Source organism: Lampris incognitus, chromosome 9 (assembly GCF_029633865.1).
Source record: "Lampris incognitus isolate fLamInc1 chromosome 9, fLamInc1.hap2, whole genome shotgun sequence".
NCBI classification, from domain to species: Eukaryota; Metazoa; Chordata; class Actinopteri; order Lampriformes; family Lampridae; genus Lampris; species Lampris incognitus.
In genome coordinates this window covers 33249304-33265441 of record NC_079219.1, presented here as the reverse complement: position 1 = coordinate 33265441, position 16138 = coordinate 33249304, and the positions used below count along the sequence as shown (strand labels likewise).

Genomic DNA, 16138 nt, shown 5'->3' with positions numbered 1-16138 from the left:
GAAATTGGGATGAAGAGGGTGAGTCCTGGGAGGGTGCGCAGGGGTGCAGCTGGGACAGACACACACACACACACATTTTATTTTTATAACATTTTATTTGTATATGTTATATAAAGGGAAAGTACACATATTTTCAACCTTATCTGCATCTATCTGTGACAGGGATAGCACACGAAAACACTTGCAGTTCCCAATCGTCTCTGCATCTCTGGTGCGGCAATGAAACGTTTTTTTTTCTGTCCCCCCAAGTGACGTATCGTGACATCAGTTGGCAGCTGGAAAAACTTAAGCAGAGTTTCTAATACTCTTATCTACTCCAAACACACTGTTCAAAAACACATCTTCATTCTCTCAAATAAGCTTATGTTTCTGGTGGTGGATATGACGTCCCACCACACGAGTGCAGAGGATTTTATGGATGAGGATACAGAGGCTTCCAAGCAATGCATCCTTGTAGATGTAGATGTGGTGTAGGAGCAGGAGAACACCGATTTCTCCATCAATATAGTACACAGTGAGGACTTTATTGCATCTATCGACTACATTACTCATCAGTACTGATTGTACATATAACAATTGGTGACATTTCCCTTTGAGGTAGCTGTTTTCATTAATCTTTCCCTACATTATAATGTGCACTTTCACTCAATGTAAAGCACATTGCATTGCATTTTAAATGTACGAAATATGCTACATAAATAAATTTGATTGATCGATTGTCTTTTTCAGGTGTTTTCCTCCATGCAGTCATATGACCTTGGTTGCTCATATGTTGGAGGATCTGATACAGTGTCCACACTAAGTGGTGCGGGCCTGGCTTTTCTCTCTCACTCCCAGTCCACAACATCAGTAGAGAGAAAAGGTAAAACAACTACTCATTCACAAGTCCAGTGGTTCTGTTCTCAGGCTTTACTACTGACAAGGGACATAACTGAGATATTAACATTAATTCAGGAAAGCAACCAAAGATTCCAGATTTCACCACAGACATCTACTACTACTACTACTACTTTTGGCTGCTCCCGTTAGGGGTCACCACAGTGGATCATCTGTTTCCATTTCTTCCTGTCCTCTGCATCTTCTTCTGTCACACCAGCCACCTGGATGTCCTTTCTCACCACATCCATAAACCTCCTCTTTGGCCTTCCTCTTGTCCTCTTCCCTGGCAGCTCCATATTCAGCATCCTTCTCCCAATATACCCAGAATCTCTCCTCCACACATATCCAAGCCATCTCAATCTTGCCTCTCTTGCTTTGTCTCGAAACTGTCCAACCTGAGCGGTCCCTCTAATATACTCATTCCTAATCCTGTCCTTCTTCATCACTCCCAGTGAAAATCTTATCATCTTCAACTCTGCCACCTCCAGCTCTGCCTCCTGTCTTTTCATCAGTGCCACTGTCTCCAAACCATATAACATAGCTGGTCTCACAACCATCTTGTAAATCTTCCCTTTAACTCTTGCTGGTACCCTTCTGTCGCAAATCACTCCTGACACTCTTCTCCACCCACTCCACCCTGCCTGCACTCTCTTCTTCACCTCTCCTGCACTCCCCGTTACTTTGTACAGTTGACCCCAAGTATTTAAACTTATACGCCTTCGTCACTTCTACTCATTGCATCCTCACCATTCCACTGTCCTCCCTCTCATTCACACATATGTATTCTGTCTTGTTCCTACTGACTTTCATTCCTCTTCTCTCCAGTGCATACCTCCACCTCTCCAGGCTCTTCTCAACCCACATCCTATTCTTGCTACAGATCACAGTCATCCACAAACATCATAGTCCACGGAGACATATTCACCACAGACATATTCATATTACAAACCCCAATTCCAATGAAGTTAGGACGTTGTGTAAAACGTGAATAAAAACAGAATACAATGATTTGCAAATCCTTTTCGACCTATATTCAATTGAATACACTACAAAGACAAGATATTTAATGTTCAAACTGATAAACTTTATTGTTTTTTTGCAAATATTCACTCATTTTGAATTTGATGCCTGCAACACGTTCCAAAGAACCTGGGACAGGGGCAACAAAAGACTGGGAAAGTTGAAGAATGCTCAAAAACCACCTGTTTGGAACATTCCACAGGTGAACAGGTTAATTGGAAACAGGTGAGTGTCATGATTGGGTATAAAAGGAGCATCCCCGAAAGGCTCAGTCATTCACAAGCAAGGATGGGGTGAGGTTCACCACTTTGTGAACAACTGCATGAGCAAATAGTCCAACAGTTTAAGAACAACGTTTCTCAACATACAGTTGCAAGTAATTTAGGGATTTCATCATCTACAGTCCATAATATCATCAAAAGATTCAGAGAATCCGGAGAAATCTCTGCACGTAAGTGGCAAGGCCGAAAACCAACATTAAATGCCCGTGACCTTCAACCCCTCAGGCAGCACTGCATTAAAAACCAACATCATTCGGTAAAGGATATTACCACGTGGGCTCAGGAACACTTGGGAAAATCATTGTCAGTTAACACAGTTCGTTGCTATGTCTACGAGTGCAAGTTAAAACTCTACCATGCAAAGCGAAATCCATATATCAACAACACCCAGAAACACCGCCGGCTTCTCTGGGCCCGAGCTCATCTGAGACGGACTGACGCAAAGTGGAAAAGTGTGCTGTGGTCTGACGAGTCCACGTTTCAAATTGTTTTTGGAAATCATGAACGTCGTGTCCTCCGGGATAAAGAGGAAAAGGACCATCCAGATTGTTATCAGCGCAAAGTTCAAAAGCCAGCATCTGTGATGGTATGGGGGTGTGTTAGTGCCCATGGCATGGGTAACTTGTACATCTGTGAAGGCACCATTAATGCTGAAAGGTACATACAGGTTTTGGAGCAACATATGTTGCCATCCAAGCGACGACTTTTTCAGGGACGTCCCTTCTTATTTCAGCAAGACAATGCCAAGCCACATTCTGCACGTGTTACAACAGTGGGGCTTCGCAGTAAAAGAGTGCGGGTACTAGACTGGCCTGCCTGCAGTCCAGACCTGTCTCACGTTGAAAATGTGTGGCGCATTATGAAGCGCAAAATACGACAACGGAGACCCCGGACTGTTGAGCAACTGAAGTCGTACATCAAGCTAGAATGGGAAAGAATTCCACCTGCAAAGCTTCAACAATTAGTGTCCTCAGTTCCCAAACGCTTACTGAGTGTTGTTAAAAGGAAAGGTGATGTAACACAGTGGTGAACATGCCCCTGTCCTAGCTTTTTTGGAACGTGTTGCAGGCATCAAATTCAAAATGAGTGAATATTTGCAAAAAACAATAAAGTTTATTAGTTTGAACATTAAATATCTTGTCTTTGTAGTGTATTCAATTGAATATAGGTCGAAAATGATTTGCAAATCATTGTATTCTATTTTTATTTACGTTTTACACAATGTCCCAACTTCATTGGAATTGGGGTTTGTAAATATGTACAGTATTCTGTACTGTGTTGTGTTTGGTTTTTGCTCATGTCACTGTGAATTTAAAATGCTGTTGAGTCTAGGCGGAATATCTATTGCCACAAGGATAGAGCAGCACTGTCCACTTTATCGGAGTGCCAAGAAGACATGATGTTCTTCTGAGTGTATCTCCAATAAAACTAAACAACTGACCTGCAGCAACAGTCTTTCTATACTCACAGTTTCAAAAGTGGTGCATCTAGTTTCAGGCATTTGTATAAACCAAAGCCAGTTTAGGATTTGAAAGTTGTTAAATCAAGTCAAATGTCTTTCTAGGGTATGGCTGTGAATCACACGCTGCAAGGCGAAGACGATCCTTGGACATTCAACAAGCTCTGATAATGTTAAGTAAGGTCATAATTTTTGCCATTGTGACTGGTGTCAGACAGACTAAACCCCACTCTTGGTAACTAAATCTCTTGTCAATTTCAGAATCTAACTTTTCAAAGGGTGAGATACAAGACTGCTGTGTCCGTGGCTACTCTCTTATCCCTATGAGGAAGACGTGTCAGGAAAGAGCTAAGAGGGTTTCTCAGGTGAACGCAGACCCTGCCTGTATTGCGGCCTTCCTCCAATGTTGCCACGAAGGAGAAAAGCTGCGAGAGAGAAAGAGAAAAGAGCAGTCCCAGGACGCATTTGGGAGAAGTGAGGATGACTCACTAGAGTGGTTACTAAACATTTAAATCATGAAAGAGCATAGCTTTTGACGAGGTTGCTTTGTTTTAATGACTGCTGCAAGGTTCAATGTGAAGCTTTAAATCTGTTTTTGTTTTTAGCTGCCAGCGCATCGGAAATTGAAGAGTTCTTCTTTGACTCCACCACACAATATATTCGACGATATTTCCCTCCAAGCTTTGAATTTAAAATAATTGATGTAAACAATATACACAGGTGAGGAGATTGTAAAATATGACAAGACATACAGTCCGCTTTGATTAATGTAAATCCTTATACCTGTTACTATTGTAATTTAAGGATTTAGGGATTTCAGATTTTCTACTATTTCACCCAAGATCCATTTGGATCAGAGCATCACCTAAATGTCTTCAATATGAATTGTAAAGTCACTGCCCACTATGTTACAACTGCTTATTTATTAATTAATGCTTATTTATTGAATTATGACTCAAAACTTTTTTAGTTTTATTTTTCAATTCTTTAATTTTTAAAAATTGTTAAAATTTAAATTAAAAAAAGTTTTTTTCTAATTTAAATTTCTAAAAAAATAAAATAATTCCTAGTCATACATTATACCTGCCTGATTCCATCACCACCTGGGAGATTCAAGCTGTGGCTGTATCTGCAACACATGGTAATATAAGCCTCTTGTTTCTCAATTTCAAATCATATCATTGACTGAGGCAGCTCACAGGAATGAATCGCTGCATATGTCTCATACCCTGTCTCACCCAGGATTTTGCGTAGCTGAACCTCATGAGATCAAAGCATTCAAAGAGGTATTTGTTTCTCTGAAACTGCCTTACACAGTTAAGAAATATGAGCAAATATCAATTGCGCCTGTCATCTACAACTATGGAGAAAACGAGCATGTACAGGTACAGCACTGCAAATTTTAGTCATATAGCTTGGATAACTACAAACATACATATTTGGCACATACAATATTAAAAGTGGGCTTTTATCATTTCCTCTAAACACATTTTCACTCTTTTTTGCAGTTGGCTGTTCATATGGAGCAAACTGCAGGGCTTTGTTCGCCTGGCTCAGCCACTTCTACAACTTTTGTCAACATTACTGTGGCAGCCCAGTCCTCCCAGCATGTCACTTTCTCTGCTGTCCCCATGGTATCAGGTCCAGTCCTCATTAAAATACGTCTCTATGGTATAGAAAATGAACGAGGAATAGATGCTATCGAGAAGATCTTGAATGTTTGGGTGAGTAGCACTAAATGCAATTTTCCTTTCTGGGAAAGAAATGTTGAAAGAAATGTTGAAAGGCCTGCCTGAATATACACACATTGCAAGATGGGTCATTAAGTAAGGAAGAGGCTGTTTGCAGCCGTGTACATCAGCAATTAATTAAAAGTACTTTAAATTTCAATTATTTTTTTTGCTTTGCAAACTGTCCCGATGTTAATAATATTGACATCAACAAATGTACTTTTGGCTCTTTAATACCTGCGCAATTATTTATCCATACATCCATCCATTATCCAAGCCGCTTATCTAAATTCGGGTCGCAGGAGTTATTTATTGTTTATTATATATTTATAACATTATATACTTATAATTTAGATGTTTCATATTTTTATTATCATTTATTTTTATTATTTATCAATTATTTATCTCAAGAAAAATATATAGTTTTGCTAGCTTTAACTGTTGTCCCCCCCTCCCCATTTTTCATACTTTTCAAATGTTATTAACCAAGAATACATGTTTTTTTTATTCCAGACATCTATAAATATCAATAGATATAAAGATAAACACATGGATTACTTGCACTGTCTAAAGACATCATGCATGCACATTACATCGTTAGGTATCTGTGACGGAGAAATGAAATTGCTTTTACGTTAGTTTGGTTTTTTCTCCCATTTTTACAGCTTAGTTCCACATATTAATGTATGGCACAAGGGGCTGGCACTTAAAATTTTGAGCCATTTGGTCAATCTAGTGGTCATGTCTTTAAACTCACAATAAAAATTTTATTACGTCCAGTACTGACAATATTTCTCCCTTGCTGAGTATAAAACATTGTCAGGTATCAACTTCATTGATCGCTTCAGTAGTGAGAATCTTGCCGCCTTGCTGAAACTTCTCAATGCAGTCCAACGGGGCAACTATGTAAGCCTTCAAAAACCATGATATTGCTACAAACCAATGCTTTCTGTAAAGTTAAAATGACTTATTTACCCTCACACAAATACATTTTCTTTTGCTAAATTAGCGCCAGTCTCTGGGAGTACATGATAGTAACTAACGCTACAGCACTGCTACAGGGCTTCCTGCTCTCAAGTATAGAAATTCATAGATGTTAGAATGTTCTGCCTCAACTGCAGTAATGGTTCTAAATAAAACCAGACTTTGCTTCTATTCAAAATGCACTCTGAATAGTGATGAAATAAACAAAGTACATGTGTGACTGTACCGTGAATTCACTGTTTTCCAAAAGGAGATATATCATGGTTTTTGAGAGCTGCCCATTGGACTGTATTGAAGCCCAGTGAGAGGACTCAGCTAGGGTGTGGGTTTCTGCATACTGACATGAGCAGGGGATTTTTTTTGTCTGTACAATTCCTTTTTTTTTTCCCCTCCCCAATTGTATCTGGCCAAATACCCGACTCTTCTGACCCGCCCCGGTCGCTGCTCCACCCCCTCTGCCGATCCAGGGAGGGCCGCAGACTACCACGTGCCTCCTCTGATACATGTGGAGTCGCCAGTCACTTCTTTTCATTTGACAGTGAGGAGTTTCGCCAAGGGGACATAGTACGTGGGAGGATCACGCTATTCCCCCCAGTTCCCCCTCCCCCCGAACAGGTGCCCCGACCAACCAGAGGAGGCGCTCGTGCAGCGACCAGGACACATACCCACATCCGGCTTCCCACCCGCAGACATGGCCAATTGTGTCTGTAGGGACGCCTGACCAAGCCGGAGGTAACACGGGGATTTGAACTGGCGATCCCCGTTTTGGTTAGGCAACAGAATAGACCGCCACGCCACCCAGATGCTCTGGCTGTACAATTCTAGATGACACACTAGCCACTGGAAGCTTAATTAGCCATTTCAGTTCATATACTTTCTGGTAACTTGATGTGTATGACAAGGGACAGATAATAATTACACCTTTGTTTCATGTTCTAGACAGAGGGAATACAGCATAGGACAGAGGAAACTCTGGACGTTAGAATGAAAGGTGAAATATTTTGATGAGACTCAATGATAGTTTTAGCACATTTAAAAACAAGTCTCAGTTAATCAATGTCTTTCTCATTCCCTTGATAGGGAGGAATGAGGTGTTTTTCACCATTGACGGAAAGCTGCCAGATAGCATCGTCCCCAACTCCATCTCCAATATCTTTGCTAAAATGGAAGGTACAAACAGTCAGCCTGAGTATTTTTCCTCATTCTGTAAATGACGGTTTCAGTTCCCATTCAGCCTCCACTTCTGATTCCCAGGCAGTGGCTTTGGCAAGTCGAGTGCCTACACCCTTCTCTCTTCAGAAGGGGTTGATGACTTGATCAAGTTGCCTAGTGGATGTGCCGAACAGACGATGAAACTTATGGCCCCCACCGCCCTTGCGCTCCGTTACCTTGATAAGACTCGACGCTGGTTTGAGCTGCCCCCTGGCACCAGAGATAAGGCTCTCCAGAATACTGAGAAAGGTGAGTGTCTATAAAGCAGCTCAACATTTCATAATCTCTCTTATTATACTTGTCATACAGATAAATATGGTAATTTATCAAATTTAAAAATGCTACTTTTTCTTTATTGGATGTGACAATAAAAGACAAAGAGTTTTATGGGAATTCATACTCAAAGGATAACTTACGTTTTTTTAGTTTATTTTACAATCTGGGTCTTATTTTTGTAGTTTTTGCTATCATGCATATCAGTTATAATATCATTTTACTCACTGTTGTCATTTTGGAGATTTTGGACATGGGACCAATGGTAGACAAAGCTTAACAAAGGTGTTTTACAGAGACAAGCCTTAAACCTGTCCTTTAAACCAACCACAACCACCACAACAAGAACCACAACAAACACCACAGCAACAACCACAACAGCCACCACAACAACCACAATAATAACCACAACAACAATCACCACCCTCATAGTACTTTAGTCAGACTGCGTACATGACTTCTCATTATCTATGACTTCTTTATCGTGCTGGCCGGGTAGTTTATCGATGGTTAATACCTATGGTAAGTAAGATGGTCATTCCTGTATGTTGAACCAGGAAGTAACTTAGCAATGTTACAGATAAGGCACAGAGTTTTCGGTTTTTATTTTTCAAAGCCATCCAGCATGCCGAATTTCGCCACAAGAGGACATTGTTACATAACCTCACACGAACAGGAACAACTTTTGGATCTGTGGAAACATAAAATCCTGGTGAAAATCAGTTTAAACCGATCTGCTCCTTTTAAAATATCTGGGTATTTTTCGGTGAAAATCGGTAAAAACCAAAAATGCTGAGCCTTGGTTATAGACCATTGATGTTTGAACATTTCAGGTAATAATGTTTCATTTGCACTATAATTTTCACCTCAAAATATGTGGTTTAGATAAATGGGTTGAATTAGGCTTGTTGAAACAAGTCTGGCAATCCTATTCCATGGCACCATATGACGTCATTATTACGCTGTGTCCACTGGTGATCCCATGTCCAAAATCTTCAAAATGAAGCTGATGAGTGAAATGATATCACAGCTGATATACGCAATGGCAAAAACTGCAAAAATAAGACCTAGGTCGTCAAAAACCTGAGTTAATTAAGTCAATCCTTGTGTATATATCTGAATATTTATGTGTTGTAGTGTTGTTATTCTATGTTAAGTACACAAGAGAGCTACGAAACCAGAGTCAAAATCCATGTAGTGCTAACCTACATGGCCAGTAAACATGATTCTGTTTCTGATCCTTTTGGGGACAGAAATACTTTCAAGTAGAGGTGGGTGATACATTGATCTGATATTGATATCATGATATGAGACTAGATATTTGCGGAGATTTTTGATATCAGATCATGATATAGCTTTAACCTGGCATGGGTAATTTGCTGTCGACCAAAGTGTCATGGGCCTAAATCTGAACAACCATTCATAATCGCTTCCTTGAGAGAGGGAGTGAAAGAGAACACAAGAAGGTAGATTTTTTTTTTATTGTTTATCCTTTCAAATTCTTGCTCATATCTCCACAGTTGCTAACAGCAGCTTTAAATGTAATTTTTTCATAGTCTTGAAAGTTGCGATATTCAAATGATGTATTTCTCTGAGCTTTATCTACTCTAGCTGAGTGACATGAACAATGAATGCCTCGACCTGCTTGGTCATCATATCCACATTACAGATGCTCATTTCTTAAAACAAATGTGCAAGTAAATATCCCCAGAAAACATCAATATTCATCCCCAAAATATTGTCACATATTGAGTTATTTAGTCAAACATCTTATATTTGATTTTATTAATATTGCTCAGCTCTAGGTGCTATATAAATGTAATTATTATTATTATTATCATTATTATCATCATAATTTTTTAATGATTGCTCAAACATACTCCAAAAAAACCCCCAAAATCTCCAAACCATCTCTTTGTCAGGTTATGCTAGAATGGTGAATTTCCAATACCCAGATGGATCTTATGGCATATGGCCATGGCAACATAAGAAACCAAGTCACTGGTGAGTATATTTTGACACTAATTTTATTAATTTTCCAACATGCATTTCCAAAGTGCAAATTATTACTTTTTTCTACAGCCTTTTTAGCTTTCTTTTTCTCTTTCCCTTGTCATCAGGCTGACTGGCCTTGTAGTGAAAGTGCTGTCCTTGGTTGCAGAAGGCCAGTCAGCCAACAGAGAGCAGCAGGGGAGGAGGGCAGTGGGTGTTTCTAATGAAGCCATCAGTCTTTCAGTGCACTATTTGCTTTCAGTACAGCTTGGCAGTGGGGCATTTAATGACCCACATCCCGTCATAGACAGACAAATGCAGGTAAACGCTTCCAAAAGCTTGTCGTTTTAGAGGACAGTACAACATGACATGATATTTTATTCAACCCTAACATTTCTCTAAGCAACAGTAAAACTTCTCTATGAACTAATTTTCTGTTTTACTGTAGGGAGGTGTCGGAGGCAAAGAGGTTGACGTGTCTATGACTGCTTTCATAACTTTAGCACTTCAGCACTCCCTCCAATTTCTTGATGAGGAATTGAAGACTAACACAGTAAGCTAACACATATCCAAACATGTGCTATCCAGGGTTGTGATGCTTTTTTTCTTGTTGCTGTTGTTGCTTGGCTGTTTGGATGTGTTTAGTTTACTGTATTGAATACATTGTTTATAAAGAAAAGCTAAAAAGAATGACATCATTAGGGCATGCGGGTAGCGTGGTGGTCTATTCCGTTGCCTAACCAACACGGGGGATCGCCGATTCAAATCCCTGTGTTACCTCCAGCTTGGTCGGGTATCTCTACAGACACAATTGGCCAGGTCTGCGGGTGGGAAGCCGGATGTGAGTATGTGTCCTGGTTGCTGCACTAGCGCCTCCTCTGGTCGGTCAGGGTGCCTGTTCAGGGGGGAGGGGGAACTGGGGGGAATAGTGTGATCCTCCCATGTGCTACGTCCCCCTCGTGAAACTCCTCACCGTCAGGTGAAAAGAAGCGGCTGGCAACTCCACATGTATTGAAGGAGACATATGGTAGTCTGCAGCCCTCCCCGGATTTGCAGAGGCTGGTGGAGCAGCGACCGGGATGGCTCAGAGACTGGGGTTATTGGCCATTAACATCATTTATCACGTTTTTTTTTTTTTTTTAGAAAGCAAGCATTTCAAGAGCAACGACATATCTCCTCTCACACATGGAAGAGCTGAAGGGGCCATACACTGTTGCCATCGCAGCCTACTGTCTCTCAGTCTGTCTGGCAGAAAAAGCACAGGCTTCACCTGCCTGGGAGAAACTCAAGACGTTGTCCACTGAAGGCATGTCTTATTAAACTGAACGTGTCTACTGTGATTAAAATAAATGTCAGTGAAAAAAAGAAACTTACTATCATTTTAAATGCTTTTGAATATAACCTTTTTTTGAATTTCTTTGACTAATTAGTTGAAAGTGGGTGTCGTGTGTGGAGAGCCAATCGTGAGGCACAGAATGCAGGGAAGCTTCCAGCAGATGCCATCACAGTGGAGACTACGGCTTACGCTCTCCTCACTGCTGTACAACATGAGGACTTCGAATTGGCAGAGAAGGCAGCTTGCTGGTTAACCACACAGGAAAATTATGGAGGAGGCTTCAAGTCAACACAGGTGAAAAGAAGTTTAAGTTTGAAGAAGCATGAAGTTTAAAGTAAAACACCATTCCAACTACATAGCCTCCATAATCCTTTTATATAGGGCTGACCCGATACAAAAGGGAAATGTGTTAATACTGCTTTAATAACCCTTTACAGGACACTATTGTGACTTTGGAGGCTCTCGCTGAGTATGATCTAAAGAGACCCTCGGAACCCTTTACAAAAGTGGAAGCGACATTCACTGTTCCAGGAAGGAGTAAGCTGATTCAGATGTCTTTAGAAAATGAGAGAGAGAAGGTGGAAACAGAGCTTAAGGTAGAGAAGAGATACAGTAGATTGAAATGCATGCATTAATATCTGTTCTTACACTTGCGTAAACTGTTTTCTCTCATCTTTGTTGGTTTAGAGGTTAATAGGGAACAGCATTACCGTGCAGCTAAGAGGAGAAGGGAATATCAAGTTAAAAGTAAGTGGGGATTGATGTAATCTCCCAACAAATCTTCAAAGGGACCCCAGAATGAGATAAGTAAATCACCTCTCTGTTCGGTAGGTTGTTAAGGCCTACCATCTATTGGAACCCAAGGACAGTTGTGAAAAATTGTCTATCAGAGTCACCGTGGAGGGGAAGGTGCAGTACACTGGTGAGCCTTGGTTACTGATTCACATATCAAAACTATATGCAATATAGGGCGTCTGGGTGGCGTAGCGGTCTATTCCATTGCCTACCAACACGGGGATTGCCTGTTCAAACCCCAGTGTTACCTCCGGCTTGGTTCGGCGTCCCTACAGACACAATTGGCTGTGTCTGCAGGTGGGAAGCCGGATGTGAGTATGTGTCTTGGTTGCTGCACTAGCACCTCCTCTGGTCGGTCAGGGCACCTGTTCGGGGAGGAGGGGGAACTGGAGGGAATAGCGTGATCCTCCCACATGCTATGTCCCCCTGGCGAAACTCCTCACTGTTAGGTGAAAAGAAGTGGCTGGCGACTCCACATGTATCAGAGGAGGCATGTGGTAGTCTGCAGCCCTCCCCAGATCAGCAGAGGGAGTGGAGCAGCAACCGGGACGGCTTGGAGAGTGGGGTGATTGGCCAGGTACAATTGGGGGGGGGGGGGTCAAAAAACAAAAAAAAACCCAGTATATGCAATATAGAGGAAAAGCATCATAACCGTTGTAATATGTCACAAATGTAATAAAACTGCTCTCTCATCAGCCAAGGTTATACAAAATTACGATTACTATGATGAAGACTACAGCAATGATGAAGCAAAAGAGGAGCGTGTACCACGCTCAGCGATTGAATGGTTTGATGCTCGTAGTCGAAGCAGGAGACATGCAGACCATGGAACGAATACAGAAAATGATGTCAACTACAATGTCTGTGTCAGGTTAGTCCATTTGAGAGTTCAGGCTGCTCTTGAGAATTTATAGAGTCCTACTCAGTCAAGGTCTCAAGTATTCTTAGTCGTGTAGAGATAAATCACCTAAAGACTAATCATGGCTTTTATCCATGTATGTTTACTTCTGCATAGTCACAGCCTGAGGCAAAATCTCTCAGGAATGGCCATCGCTGACATTACACTCTTAAGTGGTTTTGAGGCTCAAATTGAGGACCTGGAGCAGGTCAATAGCCCCACCCTTCTTTTCCTCATTATTTTCATCATCAACATCATGGTTCCACTGAACCAAAGACAATTTTTGATTTTGAAAAATAAACAGTGAGAAAGAAAAACATGCAGTAATGGTGGCCTGTCTTGTATTGTCCTGTCAGTGACGTCTTGTCTCTCTTTAGCTAAAACAACCAACAGAACAATACATTTCCCACTACGAGATCTCTAAAGGAAGAGTACTGATCTACTTCGATAAGGTAAGGCAGCTAAAATTACCTACATATAATTTTAATTTTAAACACCTACAACTAAGTGTTTTGCATTTCTCTCACTCTAGATCGTAGAACAAGAACTATGTATTACTTTTGGGGCTATACAGACAGTGAAAATTGGCCTCCTGCAGCCTGCTCCGGCTTTGTTCTATGATTACTATGAACCAAGTAAGCACAGACTTAATTAAACCTTTTTGTCTGGGACATAAACTTCAATGGACATCTTTGTTGAATTTAACAGGGAATTTACCATGTTTTCCATACAGACCGAAAGTGTACTGTGTTCTACTCTGCCCCTGAAAGAAGCAAGATGGTCTCCAAATTGTGCTCAGGGGATGTGTGCCAATGTGCAGAGAGTAGGCACTTATTACAAGCCCTATCCTACTCTCAGAATTCCCAATATACTGCAAGTTTGTATGAGATATGCTTAAAACCGTACTGTGCCTATTGTCTCTCTAGGACCCTGCCATAAAGAACAAAGTGTATTTGCTAAAGCCAAAGATCAAAAGCGCATCATGGATAAACGTTCCCAGCATGCCTGCTTCCTCCCCACTGTAGATTACGGTAAGCACTGCACAGGGCAATGCAATGCCTCACATCATTTTAAAGCCTATTCTTTTCAGTGGGCATATACAAGTTTTAATTCACATTTATATAGATTTCTCAAGAGATTATTTTCGACATTGAAAATGTTTTCAGGAACTTATATATGAATAATGGGGTAATGTTTTGTAACACAAAAAATAAATTGTGAGTTTTCACAATCAAACTTTTTCAAACACATAATACAAATGAAAAATGCATTTAGCTCTCATACTATTAAAAGTTCTTTTTTTTTCTATTTTTTTTCTCCCCAATTGTATCCGGCCAATTACCCCACTCTTCTGAGTCGTCCCGGTCGCTGCTCCACCCCTTCTGCCGATCTGGGGAGGGCTGCAGGCTACCACATGTCTCCTCCGATATATGTGGAGTCGCCAGCTGCTTCTTTTCACCTGACAGTGAGGAGTTTCGCCCGAGGGACGTAGCGCATGGGAGGATCACGCTATTCCCCTCAGTTCCCTCTCTCCGCCTCGAACAGGCGCCCCAACTGAGCAGAGGAGGCACTAGTGCAGCGACCAGGACACATACCTACATCTGGCTTTCCATCCGCAGACACAGCCAATTGTGTCTGTAGGGACGCCTGATCAAGCCGGAGGTAAGACGGGGATTCGAACCAGCGATCCCCGTGTTAGTAGGCAACGGACTAGGCCGCTACACTACCTGGACGCCCCCTGTTGAAATTTCTTTGAGAATGAAAGATCATCATCCCTATGAATAAAACTAACCAAAGCAAGGGGTGAACTTTTATTGCTTTGATAGGGGCTTCCATTCTACAGTTACACAACAAGACATGGTGTGACCTGTATTTTGATGGTTGTTTCATTTCAGCATTCATTGTTGAAGTTCTCAATGTGTCTGTGAAGAGTAACTTCAAGCTTTATACCACAAACGTAACTAAGGTTCTCAAAGCATGTAAGTAATCAAATGTTGTGGGATTAAGTGTTGCATCATTTAATTTACAACACCATTCATGTCAAATAAAAACTGTTTGGATGGCCAGCAGTGAAACATTGTGAACGTTCTGTGTCTCTCAGACAGAGATGTAAATGTGACAGACAATTCTGTTCGAGTGTTTGCCAAGAGGCTTCAGTGCAATGGGGAGTTGTTGACAGACAAACAATATCTCATCATGGGGAAAGACGGCTCCACAACTGACTCAAATGGAGAGTAAGTGCATCACTAATGTGTTTGAAAGACATTGATCTCTAAACTGACATTGATCTCTAAACTGATGATTTCTCCCTCTGTTCATTTTCCCGACCCCTCTCTCTGTGTAGGATGCAGTATCTCCTGGAATCAAACACATGGGTTGAACAAAATCCTGGGGTAAAATGTGGGACTGCCTACAGAATGGCCTGCAAAATGTTTCATGCCTTTGTATCTACCTTTCAGACACAAGGCTGTACTCAGTGAACACTCGCAATTATCTTTGGTATCGTTTTAATTTCTCAGCGCACTTAGTTCAATATAATGCCGCCGTCATGACCTTTGACAGCTGTTGCCAAAAGATCAGACGTTGTTTAATCCTGCTTCAATGCAGCCTTAAATGTTATCATTGTGAGATGAAAGTGGAGAAAATCCATACCAAGTAACAACTGTATAGATTAGGCAGGCAATGGCTGACTGTTCAAAATGTGAGGCCAATTTTAATCAGCAACTTTTTGTTCAATAAAAACAGTTTTATTTTTCTCTTTCAAATACCTCTTTGTATGATTGCTTCTTGCTTTGACAGGGGAGTTAGGTATGGTTAGATAATATTTGAAATGGAACACTGTAGCTTTTTATGTACAAATTTCTCCTTTCTGGCTGTACAGTACCAGAACAGACCAGTTAACATACACAACGGAGGGGAGAAAAAGTACATCCACAAACCACAAATCCACTCCAAAATACCTTTCATGTCCAGCCAAAGAGCAAGATTCAGTTGGGTTTGCTGGTGTGATTTAGCTTCCCTCCCAAATGTATTTATTTTTTATGTCTTTTTTTTTCCTGCTGCCAGCCGTAAAGAGCCTGAGAGAGGTCTCTGTGCTCAGTGACCCCCTGTACCCCCCCACATACACATACACACACACACACATCCCCTTCCTCCTCAACATCTGCGAGGTGAGGAAGGGGGGGGGTACGTACAGTGCATACACATCGACAGGCACAGCAGCGTGCATACAAGGCTGGCCCGACAGCTCCCGGTGAAGTTAGAAAGTGTCAGGCAGCG

The 16138-nt window shown here is 41.2% G+C and overlaps 1 protein-coding gene across 1 annotated transcript in view; it reads left to right on the top strand.

The window, feature by feature from the left end:
* c4b (complement 4B (Chido blood group)) overlaps positions 1-15619 on the top strand; it is a 34907-nt gene extending 19288 nt beyond the window's left edge. Inside the window, exons 15-41 of the mRNA XM_056285679.1 lie at positions 730-862; positions 3745-3816; positions 3901-4113; positions 4245-4359; positions 4710-4780; positions 4882-5024; positions 5148-5363; positions 7293-7344; positions 7434-7523; positions 7608-7814; positions 9761-9842; positions 9959-10151; positions 10279-10383; positions 10974-11136; positions 11261-11460; positions 11604-11762; positions 11854-11913; positions 11998-12088; positions 12658-12832; positions 12977-13067; positions 13237-13311; positions 13392-13494; positions 13593-13682; positions 13786-13890; positions 14755-14838; positions 14961-15093; positions 15204-15619. Of these exons, the coding sequence (XP_056141654.1) occupies positions 730-862; positions 3745-3816; positions 3901-4113; positions 4245-4359; positions 4710-4780; positions 4882-5024; positions 5148-5363; positions 7293-7344; positions 7434-7523; positions 7608-7814; positions 9761-9842; positions 9959-10151; positions 10279-10383; positions 10974-11136; positions 11261-11460; positions 11604-11762; positions 11854-11913; positions 11998-12088; positions 12658-12832; positions 12977-13067; positions 13237-13311; positions 13392-13494; positions 13593-13682; positions 13786-13890; positions 14755-14838; positions 14961-15093; positions 15204-15339 (3357 nt within the window). The 3' untranslated portion in view covers positions 15340-15619. The remainder of the gene's footprint in view (positions 1-729; positions 863-3744; positions 3817-3900; positions 4114-4244; positions 4360-4709; positions 4781-4881; positions 5025-5147; positions 5364-7292; positions 7345-7433; positions 7524-7607; positions 7815-9760; positions 9843-9958; positions 10152-10278; positions 10384-10973; positions 11137-11260; positions 11461-11603; positions 11763-11853; positions 11914-11997; positions 12089-12657; positions 12833-12976; positions 13068-13236; positions 13312-13391; positions 13495-13592; positions 13683-13785; positions 13891-14754; positions 14839-14960; positions 15094-15203) is intronic.
* The last annotated feature ends 519 nt before the right edge of the window (positions 15620-16138 follow it).